The sequence below is a fragment of the Chelonia mydas genome, chromosome 5 (assembly GCF_015237465.2).
Source record: "Chelonia mydas isolate rCheMyd1 chromosome 5, rCheMyd1.pri.v2, whole genome shotgun sequence".
NCBI lineage: Eukaryota > Metazoa > Chordata > Testudines > Cheloniidae > Chelonia > Chelonia mydas.
Genome location: NC_051245.2, coordinates 113,264,690 through 113,282,417, shown reverse-complemented (window position 1 = coordinate 113,282,417; position 17,728 = coordinate 113,264,690). Strand labels below are relative to the sequence as shown.

The following is a 17,728-nucleotide window of genomic DNA, read 5'->3' as shown; positions in this document are numbered from 1 at the left end:
ACTTTTGCATATGTTTCAATAAAAAGTTAATATGCAGAAACATCCCAGGGTTAAAAACACAGAGAACCTGTTTATAAAAATAAATTAGAGTGATAAAAACGTTTCCCCCTATGTTTTAGCCTAACATTGGTCATTTTTTTTTACTAAGGACAATTTGAAGCAGCATGCTTTTTCAGCAAAACCACTGTTAGCAAAAACAGCATTTGTAAGCCAGTGGATCAGAGAGAAGAAATTGCTTGGTCCCCCACTTTTTAACAAATAGAGGTGAAAGTTATATTAAGTCTTGTAAAGGAATAAACAGTTTAAAAGACAAGCCTATATGAAGACACATTTCTCTATTTAGCTCTTTTACATATGTGTTTCAATAAAAAATTAGCACGAAGAAACATTCCAGGGTTAAAAACACAAAGAACCTGTTTATAAAAGTAAATTATAGTGATAAAAAAGTTTCCCTCTATGTTTTAGACTAACGTTGGTCATTTTTAAATAAGGACAATTTGAAGCAACATGCTTTTTCAGCAAAGCCACTGTTAGTAAAAACAATGTCTGATGATTAAAGATGGCTGCACCTAGAAGGCCCTAGCCAACACCAGCAGTCAAGCCTCTCAAGAAGAGACGTGAAACGGTCACTGCTATGGGACGTGAAGAAACAAACGCACTATTGTGGCAAACCGTGTTTGAGATGGGTCACGGGAGCGGGGAAACAGGGATAGCTAACAATGCCTATACATGCAAGAATGATGTGGTGGAGAAACACTAGGCCAGATCGCTGGGCCAAGATTTGTTTGAGACTCCAGCCAGGAGAACCCAAATGATTCAAACAAAGGGCTGTACGGAGACAAGGCACAGATATGTTGTATGTAAGAACGATCAAGGGATGGTTGGCAGAGACACAGTCACCGGTGCTCGGTTGGCTAGAGCCTTTTGGATCAAGCCCACGTAAAGACATAAGAACATAAGAAAGGCTATACTGGGTCAGACCAAAGGTCCATCCAGCCCAGTACCCTGTATATAGACAGTGGCCAATGCCTGGTACCCCAGAGAGAGTGAACCTAACAGGTAATAATCAAGTGATCTCTCTCCTGCCATGCATCTCCACCCTCTGACAAACAGAGGCTAGGGACACCTTTCCTTACCCATCCTGGCTAATAGCCATTAATGGACTTACCCTCCATGAATTTATCCAGTTCTCTTTTAAACCCTGTTATAGTCCTAGCCTTCACAACCTCCTCAGGCAAGGAGTTCCACAGGTTGACTGTGCACTGAGTGAAGAAGAACTTCCTTTTATTTGTTTTAAACCTGCTACCCATTAATTTCATTTGGTGGCCCCTAGTTCTTATATTATGGGAACAAGTAAATAACTTTTCCTTATTCACTTTCTCCACACCACTCATGATTTTATATACCTCTATCAAATCCCCCTTAGTCTCCTCTTTTCCAAGCTAGTCTCTTTAATCTCTCCTCATATGGGACCTGTTCCAAACCCCTAATCATTTTAGTTGCCCTTTTCTGAACCTTTTCCAATGCCAGTATATCTTTTTTGAGACGAGGGGACCACATCTGTACGCAGTATTCAAGATGTGGGCGTACCATGGATTTATATAAGGGCAATAAGATATTCTCCGTCTGATTCTCTATCACTTTTTTAATTACTCCTAACATCCAGTTTGCTTTTTTGACTGCCGCTGCACACTGCGTGGACGTCTTCAGAGAACCAGCCACGATGACTCCAAGATCTTTCTCCTGATTAGTTGTAGCTAAATTAGCCCCCATCATATTGTATGTTGTGCATGAGGTATATAGGCTGTTGGGGCATCTGAACCATTGCAAAGCAGCTGCAGAACCCCTCTCAAATCATACCGTCTTACACTTTGGCTGTAACTTTTCATTTTCCACCCCAGGCCCTCTGCATTAGGACTTGATCAGGACCCCTCTGATTTCAATAATGTCTCAGGTCTCTCGTCTACTGTTTCATATTATTTAATGCTCTACATCATCTAGGGTTACAGTTTGCATAAAAGTGTTTTATAAAAAAAACAAAAAAATATTCTCTAGGGGCTAAGACAAGGTAATGATAAACAAAATTGTAATTGTTGCTTTGCAGGCCCTCCTACACAGTATCTTTAAGTTTTTGTTAATATTTCTGATAGGATACAGGATGGGGGAGATAATACCTCATAAAGTGGGAAAGTGCTTCTGAATGACAAACGCTTGCCCATGCTAAAGCATAACAACTACCACAGAATGGCTGCCTACAAAACAGTTTCACTAAAAGAGTTATCGGCATTCCCCCTAAAACTCAGGACAGCTTTCTTACCCCCATGGCCTGATCTCTGTGACTGTGGCTTTTTTTAAAAAAAATTTGTCCTCGGTTTAGATTTTATAAAACATTAGAAAAGAAGAAGTGGGGGGGGGGGAGGGGGGGTAGGAAGGTGTGTGTGTGTGTGTGTGTGTGTGTGTGTGTGTGAGAGGAGGGCAGACTCCTTATCTCTGGTAAAAAAAAAACAGCTAACTTTTTTTTACATAAGGTAATTTTTTTCTTGTGTTTTTTGTATAAATCCAAACTTTAAAAAGCAGTCTTGTTTATTTTTTTTGTTAATTAAAACACGTATGTAAACTCCCCTCAATTGCCAGTTTTCATATTCAAACAGCCAGTTGCTGTTTTGATACTTTAAAAACACTATTTTTAAAAGGATAGGCTAGTATCTTAAGCCTTTTTAAGTTCACTAAACTACAAAATATCCCTAAGAGTGGCGTTGTTTTGTTAATACTGCTTTTTCATGTTAAACTTTAAAACAAACAAAATGCTTCAAATAGGCCTCACTGCATACAGAATATCCTTAAAAAAGATCATGTTCTGTTACATCTCAGTCAATGCTGTATTTTCATGTTAAATGTTAAAAAAAACCTTTATATAATGAAACACTGTATGTTTAGGAAGTGTTAAAAGTATGGGGGAAAAGTCAAGGGGAAGGGGCGTTCTTCAGGTAGGCTATCTCTGAGCTTCATGCAGTCACAAAGAGACAGTTTTTGTCTTTTACAATCAGTAAATGGAATAAAATACTTGTTATAACTTTCACAAAGTGTCTTTCGATGCAATCTCACCCTTTGTTAAAACTTTAACAGCGTTTCAAAAGTTAGGAAAAAAGTCTGTGTGAAAAAACAAGCAAACTGAAGGGGTGACCCATACAGCATTGCTAAGGCAGACTACAGTGCATGGATCACTGGCTAGCCTAATTAGTCTTATCTGTTTGTAAAATGTAGAGAAAGCCACAGCTCCAGTCTGTGATGTATTGTTTTAATAAAATCTATGGACCCAAAACAAAACACAGGAGCTGGAACCTGTGTCTCAGCACACAGGTTGCAAACATTTGAAAACAAAGACATTCTGATAATGCAACAGAAAAATTCATACTTAAATCTAAAAGTCCTAAGAAAATGAAAGCTTAATATAACTTTTGCATGGATTTGTTAAAAAAAATGGGAGGAAAATAAACGTCTCTCTGATCCACTGGATTACAGAATAAGGGGAATATAAAATAGCTGTTACTAAGGTTCTGTGATTTTCACTCTGGGGTGTTTCTGCATGCTCTTTTTTTTTTTTAATTGAAACACACGTAAAAAGGTTAAATAAAGGGCTCTGTCTTCACATAGGCTTGTCTTTTAAAGAGTTTATTCCTTTTCAAAACTTAATATAACTTTCACTTGTATTTGTTAAAAAGTGGAGGAAGAAGCAGCCTTCTTATCTCTGATCCACTGGTTTACAGAGGCTGTTTTTGCTAACAGAGGCTTTGCTGCAACTTCAGATTGTCCTCATTAAAAAATAACCAAGGTTAGTCTAAAAACTGTTTGTTACTAAGGGCTTATAGTTTTCACCTTTATTGAAGCACTATGTAAAAGGGCTACATGGTGGGAAAGATGCTTGGGGTCTGTTTTTTTAGATAAGAATAAGGCAGTTAAAGGAGATGGCTCTTGTTTAAACTCTTGGAACTATAGGATTGGTTCAGGAAAATGTATTCTATGACGCAGCTGTAGAACAGCATCTGATTGGTCCGATCCAAAGGTGGAGATAACTAGCCTGAGGGGTTCTGAACCTGGGAAGTTACCTCTTTCCCCAGGAACAGTTGGAAGGGTAAGAGCTCTCTCTCTCTCACTCTCTCTCTGACTCAACCACGTACTGTCTATCTTTGCCCTTTGCAAAAGGGCTTTCTTTTCCCTTTTCTTGCCCTGTTCTCTCTTTTAACCTATCTTTATATGTTTCTCTTTTAACTCTTTTTAAATGTTCTTTTCTGAATCTATCCTTGTATTTAATAGTTCAAATGTTTTTCTATTAACCTCCCTTTATACTTTTTACCATGTGCTTACTAAACAGTCTCTGCTTTAGTAAATTCCCCGTTTTTTTTTTTGTCAGGTGTGTTCTTTTTTAACTTATTTTTCAATATTATTTAATGTTTCTAAATGTTTCTTTCTTAACCTGCTCTTATATTTAATATTTTAAATATTTCTTTTTTAACCTGCCTTTCTATTTTTACCATGTGCTTATTAAACAGTTTCTGCTTTATAAAATTTTCTTTTCCCATGTGTATTCTTTTTAACCTATTTTTCAATATTATTTAATTTCTGCGCTAATGAAACCTGAAGGGGTGACCCATACAGCATTGCTAAGGCAGACTACAGTGCATGGATCACTGGCTAGCCTAATTAGTCTTATCTGTTTGTAAAATGTAGAGTCACCTCTAGATAGACAGTCCCAACGAAGGCCTGATCCTGCAAGGGGTTGAGCATCTCCTGGGAGGAGAATAGCTCCCTCAACTCCCACTGGCTTCAGCATCTATGGGACTGGACCTTTAGGGCTTGAACTAAAAACCATTGAAGTAATAGAAAGACATCTGATATCTCCAAGCGGCAAAGGATCAGACCTTAATCCCCTTAGATTCAGGGCTTGTCTATATGAACAGTTAGTGCTCAGTAAACTGGGGTATAAATCTACTTTGTACTAGCTTGCAGCACACTAAGTGTCTGTGTGGCCCCAGCTGCGATGCACTAGTGCGTTTTGAAACTGGAGTAGGTCACAGTGCACTAGGGAACTTTTCGTGCCCAGCAGCAGAGTCCACACAGTCCATTAGAACAGTAGGTCTCAACCAAGGGTACGCGTACCCCTGGTGGTATGCAGAGGTCTTCCAGGGGGTACATCAGCTCATCTGGATATTTGCCTACTTTTACAATAGGCCACATAAAAAGCACTAGCAAAGTCAGTTCAAACTCAAATCCCATACAGACAATGACTTGTTTATACTGCTCTACATATCCTCTACTGAAATGTAACTACAATATTTATATTCCCATTGATGTATTTTATAATGATAACGGTACAAATGAGAAAGTCAACTCTTTTTCAGGAATAGTGTGGCTGTGGCACTTTTGTATTTTTAGGTCTGATTTTGTAAGCAAGTAGTTTTTAAGTGAGGTGAAACTTGGGGTATGCAAGACACATCAGACTCCTAAAAGGGGTACAGTAGTCTGGAAAGGTTGAGAGCCACTGTGTTAAGAGCGCAACAGGCTAGTGCAAGGTAGATTTATATAACCCAGCTTGCTGTGTTCTGTCGAACCATACAGACAACCCCTATGAGAAAGTGCTGATACAGTAGATTTCTGCTGCAAGCCAACTGCCTACAGCACCCCTGCTTTCCAGCCTTTCATGGCCAAATCCTGATATTCTTATTCAAGAGGAACTCCCGCTCCTTAGTCTGGCAAAACTCAGGCAAAACTAAACCTTGAAGTCAATGGGAGTTTTGCCCAACCTGTGACTGAAGGATTTAGCTCTCTGAGAACACAAACACAGACAGGAAACAGCTTTTCTCTCTATCAGTGAAGATCCCCTGTGCTTCCTTGAAAAAATCCTTTGACTCCTGCCCCTCTCCTTGTAGGACTGACCTCTGCAGGAAGGCAATTTGCTGTGTATGCAAAGGGGGTTTGGGAAAAGGAGGCACCCGCAGGCGGCGAACACTGGAAATGGGAGGTGTAACTTATAGCGAATTCCCTGCCAAAAGACTATTGACACAGAATTGTGGCTGCCCAGTGCTGCCTTGTGCCCTTCCAGAACAGGGAGTGGGGCTAAACTTAATCCTCCGCTAACAAGGAAATACAGAGTTAAAGTCATGTCTGTTCCACTGCACTCTCCCACCCCCCATCACACACACTTTACCTCTGTGGAGACAGCAATTGCCAATGTAGAGACAGAGAGTTCTGTGTGCTCAGCACAACTCCACTTGAGTTCAACTAATCCAAGGCAAGGGGAGGCTAAACTGCCCCAAACAGGATGCAGTGCACCACCCTTTGGAGGCCGAAAGGGTGCCTGCGCCATAGCCGCACCCATGCTCTGCCCCGAGGCCCCACTCCCTCTTGTTCTCTTCCCTTGTGGCCCCACCCGCGATGTTCCTCTTTCCATCCCCACTCCGCCTCTTCCCCCGAGGTTCCCCCCGCCCACTGCTCATGCCTCTCTACCCTCTCCGGGTGGGAAGGGATAACTTTATGTGATGGGGAAAAGAAGGAGGGATCTGTGGGGAGGGGGAAAAAGGTGACAGGTGGGGGGAGCTCTGATAAGGGGAGGAAAGGGTAGGGCAGAGCCTCAGGGAAGGGGCAGAGCAGGGCCTGGGGTGCAATGGGGGTGGCGTGTGGCTAGGGCCTCGGGGGAGGAGGCCGAGCAGGAGTGGGGGAGGGGGCAGGGCCATGGTCTTGGGGTCAGTGCCCCCCCACTCCTAGGAAGCTTCCAGCACTCACGCCCAGCTTCCCCAAGTGCGGGAGTCTCCTCACAACCCCTTGCATATTCTAAGTGTCCACCAAAACTCCTCCTTTGCAATGGCATTCACACACTGCCAGGTACCCGCCAGTCCTCTGTGCCGTGCTACTGCTCCAGTAAGTGCTATCAGTGGGTGCGCACACATCACTGTGCACCACCAGGCTCAGTCAGGAGTAACGGGAAGAGATGGCTCAGAGGAATTCTCTGGCACTCATCCCAGATGCAGGCCAATTCGCAGACCTAGAAAGCCTCCCTAATCATTTTTTAAATATTGCTGCCCCGGACACTAGCTGAGGTTAAACTTGATCTGGTGATCTGCTTGGGGGAGATCAGTGCCATAGTTTGAGCCACAGCTATGTGCAAAAAATATCATAAGAATGGGATAAATGTAATGACAAGTCTTTTATTTCTTGGCAATGTACCTCTGGAACGGAACCCCTTGACTCAATAATCCAAAATTTGCACCCCTAACCTCCCCTGGATCCTGATAAGGGATGGCAATTTCCAAGACAATGTGAGTATGTGTGGAGATGTGAGAGCACTTCGAAAAATTTCCTGATAACCTTAAGAATGGAGTCCCTAGCTTTCCTTCCAAGGAGCAGTCACTCAGAGTAGCTGTGCCAGCCAGACCAACAGAGAGCTCCGAGGAAACAAAAACCCAACCACATATCTGAGAGCCGGATGATGTTTGTACAGTGCTTTGAACATGTAAAGTGCTATCTAAGTGCATTAACTACTTATTCATTAGTATAATGATGAAGCAATGTGAAAAGCAGGGAAGGAAGGCAGCAGCGGGAGGGCGGAAGGAAAAGAGCTTGTTAGGATAGGAATCTGAATTTTAGGATTCATTATTAACAACAGTAATTAGGAATTGGGAATGCTCAGTATCAAAAGCAGATCCCCTTTGAATTCTGAGCATAGCACAGAAATAACAAGAGCTATACCAAGAGAGAGGTGGATATGTGAATACCATGCAGCATCCGTCCAGGAAAGGAGTGGACGAGGAATCAAGGCCCAGGAACTTCCCTGGTGCTCTGGGTTACTTTGTTACTGTGCGGCCTATTTCGATCCCATCTCCTGGCAGATTTCTTCCAGGAAGCATTCACTGATTCCTTCAATCCCTTCATGGAGCAGTGGGCGTTGTCCAGTGTTCCCTGCTCGGTATCCCTTTCTGGATGCCTTGCTTTGACCTTATGGCCCACCCCTGCCCTGTTTTTTCATTCTTCTACCCTGATGTTAAGTCAATCCCCTCGTTTCTTTTGGCCCCTGTACTCTGTTGAGGTGGAGGTCTTTGTTGTTTTTATAGGGAGAGTTGCCTTTGAGGGCTGTGCTCAGCACATGGAGACCAAGTAGGCTGGATTTCTCCACACTTCAAATACAATTAACTCCTTTCCTCCAAGGAGAAATTGGAGGCAGGAAGTAGCTGCTCAGGAAGCATTGGCAGAAAATTTCCTCTCTGGGAAAGGAAAATTGGCCATATCCTGAAAGAATTTTCAAATGGATTCAGGTAACATGACTGTAGTGCCTAGTACAAAATCGGGCCCCGCTGCAATCAGTGGCAAAACTCCCATTGCCTCCACTGGGGCCAGGATCTCAATCCTAGTCTTACAGCTGTCAACAACCATTTTAAAACAAGTTGTGTCCTGGCAACAGCTGGCACTAACTCATTACATGTAACTTTTATTGGCTGTGGTTCTTGAAATATCCTTAGGGATGTGGGCAACGTCTGTGTGTACTTGGGGCCTACATGAACCTGCATTTCCTCCTGCACTGTAGATAGATAGAAAGAAGCCCCTCCTGAAGTGCTAAGCTACTCTGGTGAGATGCTCAACACCCCCAGTTGTCACTGAACTTCAATAGGAGTTGAGAGCACTGAACACCATCCAGGATCTGGCCTCCAGTCTGAACCAGGGACTGAATGGGGAAAAAATAAACCCACAAAATAAGTTCTACCCTCTTGAGATGCCACTCTCAGTGCAGACTAGAAACTTAAATGAAAGCTTAGATTCTCGCGCATAAGACAGCAGCTTGGAACAGATCTCACGATTAAAACACAGCCATGGAAGTGTAGAGAGAGCTGGATTAGATTCCTCGCTTTGCCACAAGCTTCCTGGGCAAGTCACTTCACCTTTCTGTGACTCAGTTTCCCCAACTGTACAATGAGATGAGAGTGGGGTGTGTGGTGAGATTGACTTCATTTGTATTTGTATGTAAACTAAGTTAAGATCCTGGGGTGGAACTTGCAGAAATGCCAGTATTATTATAGTGGTAATTTGATTGTTCCAATTACCACCCTCCTGCCTTGTAGTGGAAAAACCCTTCTTCAACCTTTGGGGAGGTGGAAACGTATCCAAAGAATCACTTCAGTACACACATCAAACCCTTTTATCATCATGGGTAGAAACAGTGTCATTAAATGGAGACTATAATGTAATAAATCCCAGTTTAGGCTGGATTTATACAGGCCTTTGCTGTTGTTGGGAAATTAAATTAGTTTTTCTCATGACCCACCTGGGGATATGAATATAAGCCAAATGGACACCCTAGCAACAGGATGGCTAGAGTCTGTACTTGGCCTTCATCCTCAGGACAGAGAGCATGACACATTAGCAGTTCAACGTAGGGCCTTTTGCTGTGTATTTGTTATATGACATTATGTAACTATGGGGTTTAAGACTGATTTAGAGTATATTGAAAACAGACAGCCCAGTTGGCCAAGGCATCAATCTCACTTCTTTCAAGTCCCTTTAAAAAAACACTTCGTCCATGAAGCCCACAAAAGTGAGTTTATCATCTAAAACAAACACTAACCACTAAGTCTCCTGCATCTCTGGATTTCTCAGGGTGTCTATGTTTTAGATTGAAAGCTCTTTGGGCTGTCTTTATTTTTGTGTATTGTACAGAAAAGAGTATATTGGCACTTTGGTGGCTCTAAACAAATTCATATTATTAGTAGTACTACGAAATCTAGTTAGAAACCAAGAAGTCTAAGATTTTGGCCATGTTGTTAAAGAAGGTAATCAAACCTGGCAGCTCCTCTAACAAATCTTTAAAATGAAGTAGAGTATTTTATTTATTATTATAAGTGCAGAACTAAATTAATCAATACTGAAATTTGCAGTTATAATTTCATTGGGCCTCACAAAGAAATGAACCAATTATGGACCTAATCCTGCCACACTTACTTATAAGAATAGAACAATCTTTCCTAATAGAGCTGGTTAAAAAATGGATCCAGATTTTCACAAAAAATTCAGAAGAACATAAGAATGGCCATCCTGGGTCAGACCAAAGGTCCATCTAGCCCAGTATCCTGTCTTCTGGCAGTGGCCAATGCCAGGTGCCCCAGAGGGAATGAACAGAATAGGCAACCATCATGTGCTCCATTCCCTGTTGCTCATTTCCAGCTTCTGGCAAACAGAGGAAAGGGACACCATCCTGTTATTTTTGGGAGGGAGGGGAGTGTTATTGATAGGTTACACAAATGCCTGTCAGGGATGGTCTGTTTTACTTGGTCCTGCCTCAGCAGATGGGGCTGGACTTGATGACTTCTCAAGGTCCCTTCCAGCCCTACATTTCTATGATTCTATGGTTGACAAAATTTGAAATGTTGATGAAAAGTTTTGTCAAAATTTTCAGTTTCAAAATTTCAGATCTCCTTAACTAGTGGGAGTGGTTGAAGTGAATTGTAAGAATTTCTGACATAAATAAGGGTTGTGGAATTGGGCCATAAGCGCAGGTTCATGATAAACTGTTCTCCCTTCTTTTTTATTTTTAATTTAAAGTATTTGCTGAATGTTATGGGCTCGAGTGTCCAGAGTCCATCTTATGGAATCCAAAGTCTACTGATGCCATGAAAAATGCCAAATGTTTTTGGTGACTAAAAGATAACAATGACCAGGTACTTTCCCAAATGTAGTCAAATTCTTGCATCTGAGTTCCGTTCATAATAATAATCATAGAAATGTAGGGCTGGAAGGGACGTCGAGTTATTATCACATCCAGCCCCCTGTACTGAGGCAGGACCAAGCAAATGTAGGCCATCCCTGCCAGGTGTCTGTCCAACCTGTTCTTAAAAACCTCCAATGACAGGGATTTCACAACCTCCCTTAGAAGACTATTCCCGTGCTTAACTACCCTCATAGTTAGGAAAAACTTTCTACTGTCTAACCTAAATCTCCCTTGCTGCAGATTAAGTGCATGACTTCTTGTCCTAGCTCTAGGCAATAATCACTGGCTCTTTTGATCAAATGGTCTCAAAGCACTTCACAAAGGAAAATCAAAGTCATCATCTCCATTGCAGAGAGGGGTAACTGCCGCCCACCAAACTAACTACCCCCTTGAAAGCTCAGCCGCAGCAGAAAGACAAAGCTGATACATCATTGTAAATACGTTATTGTTCAAGCCCATCTCTGCCACTCAACAGCCAGAAATAATAAAATTAAAGCTTTCGCTGATAAATAGCAGTAAGCAACAAAACCTGAAGCCTGACTATAGTCAATGGAAAGAGTCCCACTGATTTAAGAACTTAGAATTTAAAATATAGACATCAGTTGATTCCCTTGTTCTGCTTTGTTCTTATTCATTCACCTAGCCCAAGACAATTATGTGCCTGCTCTGTGTAACGCATGGATCTCATATACTGCTGATGCCCAGATTCTGTGGGACTGCGTATATCTAACACAACACTGAAGACTTGTTCTTGAAACAGGAGGAGCTCGGTGTTATCCTCTGTTGGGTTTTATAAGCTAACATGGTGGTGATGATAAAGATACCCTCGCTGAAGATGAGTTCTTCTACCAATAGAAAGGGAGGGACTTGGATGGGAGCCTGAACCATTAAACAGTATTTGCTTTGTGGTGAAAAGTGGATCAGCAATTTGCCATTGCTGACAGTCTCATTTTGAAACCAGCGATGAAGAAAGTTAAGGTGAATGATGTGTCACTTGTACATAGTGGGTCTGATTCTCATCCCATTTGCTCTGGTGTAATTCAGGAGGAGCTCCCATAAAGTTAATCCAGTTATTATCCTAGTCTAAAACTGACATAAGAGGAGAATCAATCCCTTGGCTTCCAATACACTTTAGTCTATTTTATTGGTCATCTGTGTGATCTCTTAAGCTGATGGAAAAACTAATCTAAATTGATTTTCAAAGAAACACTGGTATAAATTGAGATTCAGGTCCCACATTTCAGTTTTCTAAAAATAAAGGGTGGGAGTACACAACCTAGAGAGAATACAAATGTTTCCACAACACGAAAAGAGAAAAGCCTAGGAAAACAGTTGTTTCAGATGCACACACTGGTTTTCATTGTCAGAAACGCGAACACAACTGCATTCTGCTGGCACATGAGAACCAGAGAGAGAGACTTGCTGGAAACTGAAATTGACCCAGTGTAATTTCACCCTCCAGGCTGAATAAAATGCAAAAAGTAAACAAACAGAATACATGGTGAAAAAGAAAACCCATGGTTGAAATTATTTCAGTTTTTAAAATGTAAGCTTTTGTCATTAACTAGAGCGGAGTGGATAATGAAAAAACAGATTTGCAAATATGTTGGTGAATTATACAGCCCTTTTTGGTGAGCTTGCTCTTTTCTCTGTGTTTGACCCTTATCTTGCAAATGTTAATGTATTTGCTGAATTTGGGACAGATTTATCAGACTTAACTGGAGGATGGGTATCACAAATATATACTTAAACAGTTACACGTGTTTTAACTGGTTCATTGGAGATCCTGCACTCCAGCCTGTCACTTTCCAGTGAGCTTCACTGTAATCACAGTGAATCACAATGAAATTCTTTTGTGTGTGGGTAGGGCACTCGCATGGCAAACCCAAATTCAAGTCCTTGCTCTACTTGATTCAGAGCAGAGTTTTTCATCCCAGACCACTATAAATCAAGCAGAGGAGGAACTTGAATATTCCACATCTCAGGCCCTAATCACCAAGGTATAGTCGGTCTCTCTCTTTCTTTGACCCAAACTTTCCTGAAGAAAACGTCATGGCGACTGATACATCCCTGCAATATGTTTCAGCTTCAATGAATCAGCAATTTTACCAAAATGTAATTTCAGTTACAATATTCTGACTAGCTCTACTCATGACACAATATGTCTGTCTCATTCGGATTATCATGGGATTTCACTTCACTCTTATGGATTTGATGGGTTTAGGCCTGGCCCAATGCCTCCATGCTCTCGCTATTCTTAGCTGCTGGAACTCCTCTTATTAGAATAGCTCTGCTCTAACTTACACCAACCGCAGGCACATAGCGGCACTGTATAGCTACCAAGGTGACACAGAGCCACCTGTGCAACCCCTTAGGTTGTGCGCTGAGTGCAGCCTGTAGTAGGGCTGTTGTTTCAAACTGCCTATTTGCAGGGTCAGACAGTAATGGAGCACGTCACATTTGCAAGGTTTTCTTTGCACACAAATACCTACAAACTTAATAAAAAACCCAAAGCCATAGATTCATAGATTTTACAGCCAGAAGAGACCATTACAATCATCTAGATTGACCTATTGTACAAAAGGTCTGCTTTCCAGAAGGTCACAGCATTTTACCCCATGATTTCTGCATCAAAGCCATAACTTTTAGATTAGCTTTGACAAAGCGTTTAAATTCTGCATACTCTGACAAAGTTAACATTTTGAAGAAACTGCTGGAGCCACTAGAAAAGTACCAGGACACTGTGCCACCACCTGCTGTAACTAATCTAAGTGCTGCAGACAGAAAGAATTGTTAGACACCGTAACTCACCCACTCCCGGGGAGAGGAACCAGAAACCCTGGTACAATATGGTTTGTAACACAGTTTTGATTATATTTGTTTAGCTTTATACACACACACAGACACTCTCTCTCTCTCTCTCTGAATTATAGTTATGCTGTAAAGATGCTTTTGCTCAAAGCCTTTGAAGGTCATTTTTCACCATATATGGATTGAAATAAAATCAGCAAAAATAACCCTAGTAGTTTTAGGAACCCTCTGGATTGTCTCATGCTTGGTAGAAAGCAAAACTTCACAAATGTTGCTCATGCTAGTAGTCTGAAAATGCATAAGCTTCCCACCCGCAATAGTTAGCAAAATGCATTAGAACTTGTGTTTAATTGCTGTTGACTTTTCCAGGCTCACAGCTGTTAAAATGAGGCTCAGACACTAACATTGCTGAAGCCCAGTGTGAGAGACTGTAAATAAGTTCCCAGTCTGGTTCAGAATCCTGTTAACAGGCCTAAGAACAAGTTATAATGTTTACTCCTAATTACATCCCTCCTCGGTCCTTTAAAGTGAAGATGAGAGCACTGAAAACTGTTCCCATTCTGAATTAAACTGAGATGGGCTCAAGCCATGAAGTTGGGAATTGAATCCAAACATCCATAAATGTCAGGGGGGTTTTGATCCAGGGCTTTGGTTCAGCCCATCATGATGCTAAGGGCCACATGCAAAGTGTAGAACAGAACCTCCACAGAAGGCAAGAGTGTTCACATTCCTGGTTTTGCTTCAGGTTTATCACTAGCATTAAACCTGTCCCTTTTGCAGTACAACGGAGATGTACTTTGGATTGTGTACTGTTGGAGAGAGGCATTCATTATATTATATCTCACTTCAACAGCATCTTTGGGAATCAAGTCTTTTGGCGGTTGATGATGATGAAGTAAAGGAAATTACAGGGCATTTAATGTAACCAGGAGTCAAGCCCAGAGGGATGGTCCCCACCTTGGAACAAGGGTGGAGTAGTTTTGCGCCTACCCAGCAGCACACCCACAAAAGCCCACAACTATTTGGGACAAGGTTAAGTCAGTTCACAGTCTGCCAATTGCATTGACTTTAATGTCTCCCCTGCTTAGGGAATGTCAATACTGCTTTCCTGAACTCCGCCTGTTATATCTAGAGGAAAGGGGATTAGCATTGTCTTCCACCACTCGCCCCAGGAAACATGATATCACACTTGAACAAAAGCGGGAAAGCTGACAGATCTATTGAGATGGGTGTGACTAAAATACACACCTAACTGGTCAAGTCCTGTGGAAAGGGCTGTGACTGGCAGCTCTTCAATGCCGAACTCAAATGAGCACACTGTCCATGTTTATTGCTAATCTGTGAAGCTATACATCACTATACATCTACAACAAGCAAGCAACCCACATCACAAAAGAGGAATACAAAGTATACAACCTAATGCAGCAATAATTATATAACAATACACACACACTCACCACATTTTATGTAAACCTTTTGGCCTGCAGATAGCCACAGACCTTTCCAGATACTTAAAAAACCCTCAAAACCCCAAACCCTTTTATTGACCATTCATTGTACTTCTGAACATTTTTGTAACCCATTAAGAACAGGAGATTGTAGAATAAGTTATACTGCAGTGAAAAATTCTGTTTTCTTTTGTTACTACCTTCTGTCTCTTACTGTAGCAGTCTGCAGCTATATAGCACATTCCATTTTATCTCGAGATGGCCTGGAGCCAGAAAAATTAGATCTGAAGCTACACTTTCAGGGATGAATAGAAAAGATGGCTTGAGGCCCATCTCTAGGTTTTTCAAGTATATGCGTTGTATCTTACACTGAGGAGATTGCCTAGAAACAGGTCAGAGGGAGACACTAGTGGTGTGAGCATATACTTCAACGCTGAGAGAGAACCACATGCAAAGAAGATATCCAATGAAGTGAACTGTAGCTCATGAAAGCTTATGCTCAGATAAATTTGTTAGTCTCTAAGGTGCCACAAGTACTCCTTTTCTTTTTGCGGATACAGACTAACACGGCTGCTATTCTGAAACCTATCAGAAAAATGCGTATTTGAGTAAAGCATCTCTGACCCTTAAGGCTCTTAATGCTAAGAAATAAACTTTGCATTAATAAAATCATAAATATACATTTACCAGGTATGGGAAATCCATACTTTACAATTAGTACTATTTAGACAAGCAAATGATGTCTGGTAATAATATTATTGAGTCAGACTTGTTTTTAAATAGTGTTTGTAATGAACCAATCCACTGTATTTAATGCATATTATTCAAGCTTCAATGTTCAATAATTAGTTTCTAGACTCAGCAGCTGGAAGAGACTAGCTAAAAAAAATACTAGATAGAACACATATCAGATTTTTACCAGTTAGCTTGTGTTTCACCTCTATATTTGTGAAGTAGACAGAGTCAACATTTACAACAGATTTTACAAAAAAACCATGTGGTGATCATTTCCAAACAACTGGCTCAGAGAAAAAGTTAACTGGCTCAGCACAGGAATCCACACTGTAGCATTTGTAAGTGTGAACAAACAGCAGCTAGATTAAAAAGGATTTAGCCACGGATCCCAAATGCATTCAGCCACCCTCTGACAAAGAATCAGAGCATAATCCTGCTACCTTCGCCCAACATGAGAGATCCTTACTTATGTAAATAATCCCACTGAAGTCAATGTGAGAATTATGCTAGTAGGGATACCTCAGCAGTGTGGATTTTAGGATCAGGCCCTTTTGTCTGTACATTGCGTGAGAAACAGTAAAGCCACGGCACCTCGGCAATGCTATCTCAGTAACTAAAGCAAAGTCTTACCTGAAATCATCAGGCTGAATCCACAGAGAATTAAATGTGCTAAAGAGTCCATGCTTTCCAAAATACATCCATCCAGTTTCCACAGCAGCTCATGGGGTTGGGATTATCCTTTCAGTGGGGTAGACCCTGGTTACTCTTCACTTGCATGGTACGAGGACTCTTGTTTACAAGTCAGAGGCAAGAAATTGCAGTGCTGGAGCAGGCTACAACAGTCTCATTGCTGTCTGAGTACAGGGAGTTTAAGTTCCTTTTTCCTGTTTCCTTTGTAGATTAGGATGGGAAAGGCAGGATCTTAAAGGCATTTTGTATCAACAGGACCGTGAGGCACTGCAAACCCTGTCCATCTAGCAATACATCATAACACTTATCTGGGGCTGTTCGAGAGGCAGGGGATTGCTGTCAGAGAACCAGCAACAGGTCATGGTCAGCAATGTCAGGAACAATAGTGGCATCCTCCAATAGGCGGAATAGTGCAAATAACAAGCTCTCCACCTATGTACAGCATGTGGAAATTGTCATCCCACCCTCTGCTCAAACTACAGATCTGCTAATTGCTCCAGAGGTCACTTTACGCTTCAGCACTTCAGTGTAGGGCTTTCAGGAGGCAATAGTCTTTTCATTTATTTATTTAATCCACTCAGAAGATGCTTACTGCAAGGCATCTATAATACAAACATTAAGGAGAACCCTAACAAAACAACACGTCAAATCCGATACAGACCAAAGCCCAGAGCTCTCCAGCAAACCGCCCCATTACTTCATGTATGTTACTGGAAATTATTCTTTTTCATTCCAAGACTGGAAACAGATTCAGAAATTTGATGTCATAATAAATCACAACAAGATTTGTTTTGACTTCAGTGGAACCTAAATGCCACAGCACTCGAGGGGCCTGGGAGCAAAGTTAACAGCACAAAGAATAAACAAGATAAAAACCTAGAACGTAAAACCACATGAATAGAGGAAAATTAATCATACAAGTGGAGAGGTGGCACTCAGACAAATCAATATAATTGCAAATAAAGGACAATCCTATTTACAACCACTTGACTAGAAATAAACCCAGGTTATTGTATTAGAAGACACTGTAGTCTTGCCAAGATGCCAACACCCAGAATCAACAAGGAGTCCAGTGGCACCTTAAAGACGAACAGATTTATTTGAGCATAAGCTTTCATGGGTAAAAACACCCAGAATGACACTTCAAGGAGAACAGAGATATCAGTTCTCAGTCTCCTCTGGGAAGTGAGTTACGGGGCTGATTCTGCTTCCATTTGAAGACATTAGGAAAGTTCCCATTGATTTCAATGGGAGTAGGATTGGGTCCCAGGATGTGCTCTGCAAGAGGTTCCCA

The 17,728-nt window shown here is 41.4% G+C and overlaps 2 protein-coding genes and 1 long non-coding RNA gene across 10 annotated transcripts in view; 1 reads left to right on the top strand and 2 right to left on the bottom strand.

The window, feature by feature from the left end:
* The window catches only part of TEK (TEK receptor tyrosine kinase), an 83,547-nt gene extending 66,517 nt beyond the window's left edge, over positions 1–17,030 (bottom strand). The window contains exon 1 of one of the 4 annotated variants that reach the window (XM_027827793.3): positions 16,375–17,030. In XM_027827793.3, coding sequence (XP_027683594.1) covers positions 16,375–16,426 — 52 coding nt within the window. In that variant the 5' untranslated portion in view covers positions 16,427–17,030. The remainder of the gene's footprint in view (positions 1–16,374) is intronic. The other 3 variants (XM_043546759.1, XM_043546760.1, XM_007065429.4) reach the window with 3 other exon arrangements.
* Positions 1–17,728, bottom strand: part of IFT74 (intraflagellar transport 74) — a 109,544-nt gene that overhangs the window by 21,306 nt on the left and 70,510 nt on the right. The gene's annotated exons all lie outside the window — the stretch shown is intronic.
* Positions 6,833–17,728, top strand: part of LOC119566583 — a 48,420-nt gene continuing 37,524 nt past the window's right edge. For 2 of the 5 annotated variants that reach the window (XR_006290923.1, XR_006290924.1), the window contains exons 1-2: positions 6,833–7,313; positions 8,106–8,306. This is a non-coding gene — a long non-coding RNA (uncharacterized LOC119566583). Of the gene's footprint in view, positions 7,314–8,105; positions 9,243–10,584; positions 13,704–17,728 lie in introns of those variants that run through there. The other 3 variants (XR_005225827.2, XR_005225826.2, XR_006290922.1) reach the window with 3 other exon arrangements.